General features: G+C 42.0%; 1 protein-coding gene across 1 annotated transcript in view; it reads right to left on the bottom strand.

The window, feature by feature from the left end:
- Positions 1-5,696: 5,696 nt before the first annotated feature.
- The window catches only part of hnrnpua (heterogeneous nuclear ribonucleoprotein Ua), a gene marked incomplete at both ends in the record, with an annotated part of 23,959 nt that continues 21,448 nt past the window's right edge, over positions 5,697-8,207 (bottom strand). The window contains 3 exons of the mRNA XM_084446715.1: positions 5,697-5,747; positions 5,863-5,958; positions 6,767-7,035. Of these exons, the coding sequence (XP_084302841.1) occupies positions 5,697-5,747; positions 5,863-5,958; positions 6,767-7,035 (416 nt within the window). The remainder of the gene's footprint in view (positions 5,748-5,862; positions 5,959-6,766; positions 7,036-8,207) is intronic.

Genomic DNA, 8,207 nt, shown 5'->3' with positions numbered 1-8,207 from the left:
ATAACTTCTCGTCACCGGGACATACACCACCACCACATTTCACGAGAGACCACGGTGGACCTCCATACAGAAACAATCCCTATTTCCACAGTCCAGGGCAGCGTATGGTACATCAAGGATCCCCTCGGACATCCACTCCTTTTGGGTCGTCACGTGGCAGAGAGAGGGCAGATGATGTGGAGAAGTATTACAGCCCGGCCATGCTGCAGGACCCTTGGGCTGGTTTACAGCCAGTGGCAGCCAAACATTGAAATTACAACTACCAACAATCCACTCTCACAGGCGGACCAGGGAGGTACTGCTAGTTGGACACTGTGAGCATTGGTAAAGGAATGTCACCAGCAAAACATCAGCTTGTTTCTTTATGATCCCACTGCAATTGAAAATGAACTAATTTTATATCAGTCGGGACACGTGCATCATATTATAGCAACTAGCAAGCCCGGGTTCAGTCGGAGGGGTTTGCTTGGGGGTGGGGTGGGGGTGGTGGTAGTTAAACGTTTGGCTTTTTTAAGTTTTTTTTTTTAGCTTTAGTGGCAGGATCAGTAGATTATGTAACCCCCCATTTTATTTCTGTAAAGCATGTTTTCAAAAAGGCCTATACAGAGAACGCTGTAAAGGGGATGTATTTTAGGCCTAAAATAATAGTTATTTTTCTATTATAACCTATATGCTGGCTTCCCTCTCTATATATTTTGGCCGTTTTGGGACCCTATCCTCCACTTGTTTGTGTGGTTGCCTCTGTATGTGAAATGTGCTTATAAAGTTTGATTGATTAATCATAATTCTAAAATGGAAAATGCTTTGTACCTTAAAATGACATATAAAGTCTATTTAGAATGTATTTATTTGTGCATTTACGTATTATGTAGGCTAAATTTATTTTATGGCACAGATGTTTTCTATAATTCTGCGAGTGCCGCTGCCTGGACAGTAGTAAGATCTGCACTACCATTCTCAACCTCAAGAGGGTCACAGTTAAATTTCACCCAAACGTGAATGGCCCATTCTCACTCCAAAGTAGGCGCTCTCTGTGCAGTAAATGCGAAACTAACTTCCTGGTAGCCAGGACTAAGAGACTGCAGGGAATTGTTTCAGAATGTCAATGTAATGCACATTGTGTTATTAAAGAATATTGAAATGCATACATGGGAAGCAATAGGGACAATGCATTTCAAAACTCTTCTGTGAAACATCTACTGTACATTTTTGTTGAGTATGCTTTCCACACATGCATTTCCATGTGCAGGGAGCACTGAGGTAAAAAAATAAATCATGAAAATGATGCTGGAATAGGCTCTGAGTGTGAATTTTCTTACAAAAGACATACCTATTTAGGAATAAAAATGGCCAACATGGTATTTGATCATTTCACCATTTGAGAATTTAGTTCGAAAAAAACTTTAATTGCTTCTCAATATTTCTTGTGATGCATTCACCGTACACACACTAAGACAGTGAACCCCACACATGGGAGCACAGCACAACTGTAATAACATTACAGACAACTAAACAAGAACCAACTGTCCTGTGAAATGCAACTATAATAGGCTAATAACTACCCACAATGCACCATATCTCTACACTAACCTATGAGAATCCTAACATGCAAGGAAGCACCTCAAGCTCAGAACTATGGATTTGGTAAGTAGTAGGTGCCCCCGAGTATAATGGACTACACTTTTACGGAGATGCAAGGTATGTTTTTTTGTGTACAAAGCAATGGGAAAAAATAACTAGCACCCCCAGTGGTGGGTTCTGGTGCACTTTTGTGACAGACAAATGAACAGAGCGTAATAGTTTGAAATGAACAGTGTTGAGCCTAGGAACCAGGTAAGCCATGAAACCAAGGCCATGTTCATAAGTATAATAGTTATAATTACTGGACCTCGAAGGTCGTTTACTAGCCACACAATTACAAACACACATCGGTGAGCGGTGACACAGGACACACACCCCACACAAACACAGGACACATAAACATGAATTAGCGGTCGCCAATTCTCAGCCAAGTGCTCAGTCAAATTCCTTGTCAGGGACAGGACTGACGACCATCTGTTCAACTGTATGCTTTTCATATTGGGGTTTTATGTGAAAGGAACCCGAATGAGCACGGGGAGAACATGCAAACTCCACACAGAAAGGTCCGGGAGATTTCAGTGTCTTGCTCAAGGACACTTGGACACTGCCAGGAGCTGGGATTGAATTCAACCTCCCGATCTACTGTACGTGCCACTCAAGTATATGTTGATACGTGATAAGTCACAAACAAACACACATCTCACTCAACTATTTTATTCATCTCTTTCCCTCCACAGCATTTAGGGAAGAAACAGAATAACTTAAGTATTTGGTCAGCTTCTCTTAATATTTTTTCTCTTAGCAAAATACAAAACATAGCAAGGTATATAAAAAAAGAAAGTTTACGTTTTTAAGTCTGTTTCTTATAAAACATCCTTTCATTACAATGTCTCAACCAATTGACCAAATACTTTTAATACATCCACAAACAGTTAAGCAAGCCTCAATTCACTTCGCCTGCAGTTTTACACAGCATGCCAATGTTAATCATTCTAAATTTTAAATAATTCTGTACAACAGAGATCTGATACTCATCACCTGGATTAAAACCGTTTGTTTAAAAAATAGCTTGACATAACTGACAGAGCAATAGGAGTTGCTCTCGCATCAGACTAGTTTGAAGGTGAAGGTGATAGGTTGATTAGATATAGGCCTAATAATGTTTGGGACATCAAATGAACACTCACCAATACAAAATATGCTTTAATCTAAATTACAGAAGGGGCTTCAGTGAACTAGTGCATTTTGATTCAATGGAAGAACAGATGTAACAAACTAAGAAGTAGACCACATTTACACACAGTCTAAAAACTAGATTTTACATCAGCATCAATTGTAGTTTTAAAAGTACCTGCAAAGGACAACAGTAGTAACCCTAATGACTAATGTATACCCATTTCAAAGAGGATCTTCCATTTCCTCTGTTTTTCCCCCATTGATCACCCCCAACATGACTACCCCCCCCCCCCCCCCCCCCCCCCACCGCTCCCCTCCCCCTAAATACTAATGATACGCCATCTCTGATATTCTGGCCTATAGCAACAACTTAGTTGTTGTCATTACAACCTGGCTGGCAACAATACGCTTGTATGGTCTGGTATAGGGCACTTAGCAAAGAGAGAGAGGGAGGACATGTTTTTATTAAATAAATACTAATATAATATCACTATTAAACATAGTTGTTCTACTTCAAATGCAATTCTGCAGCAAATGGGATTTTAAGTGCCAAAAAGAAGAAACAGTTATCGAATCCAACAGGTTATTAATGTACAAACAACCAAACATCGCAAAAGTCCAAGTAAAAAACAAACGTACAATTCCATGAATTTACAACTAAAAACATAACAGCTTCAAAAACTCTCAACATGGGAGCATTAATGGTATTGCTACATTATATTACTATTTTATCTAAGAACATTTTTCAAAGCAGAGTAGGGAAACAGAATTATACAACTGCTTGTGTGTTCAGTCCAGTGTTCCGCAAGAGAACAGGCACCATGGAGCGTTCCATCTGCCTGCCACAGGGGGGTGGGGGGGGGGTAGTCTTTACCCACTCAGCTGAAGGTGTGCCTGCCATAAGGAGAGGTAGTTCCTGGCTTTTTATAACTTGAATACATCTACAGCCATTGTTGCACAGATATAGTGTTACCATTCCAAGCAAATGTCATAACTCTAAGAGTTTTCTTAAGAGATAAGGAACACCAGGTCATGTGCACAATGGAGAGTGCTTTTATCTGTAGCATGTCTCTCTTGGCTTAAGTTCTAGTAATTCATATTATACAGTGAGGGTAATAATTATTTCATCCCCTGCTGATTTTGTAAATTTGCCCACTGACAAAGAAATTTAATGGAAGGTTTATTTTAACAGTGAGACAATAAAAAATAAAAGTCCATAAAAACATCACAAAAAAGTTATAAATTGATTTGCATTTTAAAGTGTTAAATAAGTATTCAACCCCTTCACAAAACATGACTTAATACTTGGTGGCAAAACCCTTATTGCCAATCACAGAGGTCAGACGTTTCTTGTAGATGGCCACCAGGTCACACATCTCAGGAGGGATTTTGTCCCACTCCTCTTTGCAGATCCTCTCCAAGTCACTAAGTCTCCAAGTCACTTCAGACGGGCCTGTACATGTGCTTTCTTGAGCAGGGGGACCTTGCGGGCGCTGATTTCAGTCCATTACGGCGTAGTGTGTTACCAATTGTTTTCTTGGTGACTGTGGTCCCAGCTGCCTTGAGATCATTGACAAGATCCTCACGTGTAGTTCTGGGCTGATTCCTCACCGTTCTCATGATCACTGAAACTCCATGAGGCGAGATCTTGCGTGGAGCCCCAGACCGAGGGAGATAGAAAGTTATTTTGTGTTTCTTCCATTTGCGAATAATCGACTTTGCGAGAATCAACTGTTCTCACCAAGCTGCCTGGCGATGGTCTTGTAGCCCATTCCAGCCTTGTGCAGGTCTACAATCTTGTCCCTGATGTCCTTGGACAGCTCTTTGGTCTTGGCCATGGTGGAGAGTTTGGAATCTGATTGATTGATTGATTGCTTCTGTGGACAGGCGTCTTTTATACAGGTAACAAGCTGAGATTAGGAGCACTCTTAAAGGGAGAGGACTCATTTGTGTGCCTCATGGACATAACCAGTCTGTGGAAGCCAGAAACCTTGCTGGTTGATAGGCGATCAAATATGTATTTCACTCGATCAAATGCAAATCAATAAAAAACTTTTTGTTGTTATTCTGTCCCTCACTGTTAAAATGAACCTACCATTAAAATGATAGACTGATAATTTCTTCGTCAGTGGGCAAACGTAAAATCAGCAGGGGATCAAATAATTATGTCCCTCACTGTACATCTAGATGTGAAGCATTTGATCATTTACAGTGTTGGCTTCACGTTCTGGTAATAGATTTGAGCTGCAGCTCTAGAATGACCTCACTGTAATACTGCTGCAACCAGCCTCTAACAGGATCGCTGGCCTCTCCCATGTAAAACAGAACTACACAATGGACAGTAAGCAAAAAAAAAAAGGAGAAATCTATAATAATCATCATCTTCATCATATTGATTGTTGTAGTCAAAAATAAATCTTTACAGATAAAAACACAGAACCCTGAAAGTTTTTTGTGTGAAAACATCCCACCCTGACGGAGCGGACAGGCTACTGAGAGGTGAACGCTCAGGAGCTCGAATGTAAAAACCATACAAATGTACAAAGTAAAACAAAGAAGAGAGATAGCTCTAAAGCCAGGTTCACATACAGAAGGCCAGACTGTCTGAAGCAGTTTTGGAACGAAATTCAATTACTTTGTGACTTTGGAACGCTCAGTGCTCTATAACTGCCGTTTTCAAGACTGAGCCTATCAAACCTTCTAGAAACACTCAGGACCAGATGAAATGAGCTGTATATGAACCTGACTGAAAGCGTTTGTCATCTTTGTGACAGAAGAACCTGCAGTCCTGACTCGGCAATGGAATGTTTTTTCTTCCCGAAACAAGAGGAGGAGGAGGGGAAAAACAGAGAAGAGGAGTTGAGCAGACCCGTCCAGAGCTGGGGGGGGGGGGGGGGGGTTGTCTGTCTGCTGTCAGCAAGTTTCTCAACTGGACATGCTCAGTAGTATCCTGGGTGGTATTGCTGGCTCCATGGCTTCTGGTTCCAGAACTAAGGAGTGTGAGAGAGAGTGAGAGAGAAAGAGAGAGAGTGAGTGAAGGTCATATATTTCTACCTACAGACTCCTAGTGCTCAATACAATGGCCACTCCCCTCCAGGTGCCTACCCCTTGTTGCCAGCTCTGGTTGAAGGCCTGGGCCTTGTTCATGCCCAAGCTGCCGTTCTTGAAGCCGCGGTTGTTCCCTCCTCGTCCCCTGAACTTCTGGGAGAAAGACAAGAACTCAGACACCACCCAGCTGCCCACAAAACATCTTCACAGCTGTAAGGTTGTAGTAGGTTGTGGTAACATTGCAGAAAAAGTGTTTTTGTAGGGTTCACTGGCCACGACACCCACACACAGCAGAGCTGGTGCACCAATAAGAAAGCTCTTCTTCATGATCATGTGAGAGCTAGTTGTGTCTTTTCACCGTGGTACTGTATCAAAAGCTCACTATTGTGATGCACTAAGAAAACAATGGACTTTATCGGCCAGCTCACTTCTCATGTAAATGCAATGTGAAGTTAGTTCAATAAATCTTAGGGCTGTGCAATAAAATCAATACAGCAATACATTGTGTTTTTTCCACCATACTATATCGATTTTCCACAGTTCCATTTCATTACTATAGTGTATAAATATATACAGTATATAAAAGATTATATATATATATATACTTTTTTTGCACGAGGAAAATACAGAAGACAATGAATAGATATAGATATATATAAAATGAAGGATATAATTCATTCATAAATAGATTTCATGTTTTAAATGGATTTAAAATGTCCTTCCATTCCCCTTAGGATCACCTCCAGGGAGTGGGGGATGGAGCTTTATTTTCAGCTGTATTTTAAAAGTTTCTGTAAATTATGTAAAGTATCGCAATATGTATTGTATCGTATCATAATGTAGCGTAATACAATTGTATCGTGATCCATGTATCGTGATACTTATCATATCATCAGGTTCTTGCATATATCCAGCCCTAATACTGTATGATACTGATGGATGGCAGTGACTGGTGACCCACCTGAGTGAAGTTTCCCCTGTTGGCTCCTCCTCCTCCTCCTCTGCTCATGCTGCCCCCTCGGTGCATGTTGCCCCCCCGGTTCCCCCCCATACTTCCCCCCATGTTTCCCCGGCCTGGTCCGCCTCTCGGCGCGCCCCCTCTGTTGGGCATGCCTCCGCCCCCGCCCCCCCTGTTGAAGTTGCCCCTGCTGGAGAACCCTCCGCGGAAGGCGGGAGGGGGGAGGAATCCTCGGGGGGGTCTGCTGAAGCCTCCACTGCGGGGTCCTGGACCTGGGGGGTACATCAACATACAAGAAGAGTCTACACAACCAAGACGACGGCAGGTAAACTCAAGGTATACTGCAACAACACAGTGTAGTCAAGACGGAAAGACTGCACGCCCCTTGCTTGGCTGACCGTATAGGCAGTAGGGGTGTAACGGTACATGTATTCGTACCGTACCGTACGGGGCTTTCGGTACGGTACAGACATGTGCCGAGCGAACCGAACGGTACAGTCATGTGCCGAGCGACCGAGACAGATCATTCGAGCAGATCCCTTTCAGTAGACTGATATTTGTCACAGTTGTGACAATGGGCTGTTTCTTAATTGACTCTTGTGAAATAGCGCCACACTTTGAACCTTTCACTCTCTCTGCCATCGCTTCTGTCAAGGTGAAAACGAGTCTCCTCGCATCGCAGGTGTGTGTGTGCGCCCCCCCCCCCTCCCTCCCCCCCTCAGTTCGGCTCGCTCACACAGCGAAATAGGCTATACATGGACCTTTGTAATCCATCTCCCATCTAATTGTACCGCAAGTTACTTAGGCCTACCATATTTTGCCGAGCACATAAGTCATTTGATATAGGCTACAGTCCCGTGCGACCTGTCTGTGATTTGGAAACGAGTAGCCTATGAGCAGTGTCATCATATCAGCGCACAACTCACATTTGCGCTCGTTTGTACACGAACGTTTGCACACATAGTCTATATCTCTGTGGGAAAAAAGGCAGATTTATTTTTTAGTAAAGATTTTAATTTATTTAGTTTCAATTTTTATTGCATTTAATTCGTTTTAAATAAGTGATTCAAAAACATTTTTAAGTAGGCTATTCATTTTTATTTCATTTTCTACTGCTGGGGACATCGTCACTGCCAGCAGGTCTTCCCTGTCTGCTGACAGTGTTGACAAGTTGATTTTTCTGGCCAAAAATATGAAGGTTGAGTGAAGTGGGGTAAATGGGGTATGAATGAGAGGGAAACACTTAAAAGAAAAAGAAACGGCAAAGTTACTTGACACAGCATTGTTCCACTGGTCAACATTGTTTTTTTGTTTTGTTATGTTGTTGTTGTTTTTTTTTGGGGGGGGGCAGTGATGCAACCTGAAAGGTATTGCTGTTTGTAAATAAAATGATATTAAAAAGATTGATTCAAGATCATTTTCAAAGAATAGAAAAGGAATCAGA

The sequence above is a fragment of the Borostomias antarcticus genome, assembly GCF_949987555.1.
Source record: "Borostomias antarcticus genome assembly, chromosome: 12".
Classification (NCBI taxonomy): domain Eukaryota; kingdom Metazoa; phylum Chordata; class Actinopteri; order Stomiiformes; family Stomiidae; genus Borostomias; species Borostomias antarcticus.
Note: the sequence above shows the minus strand (reverse complement) of the source record. Positions and strands in the feature narration are given on the sequence as shown.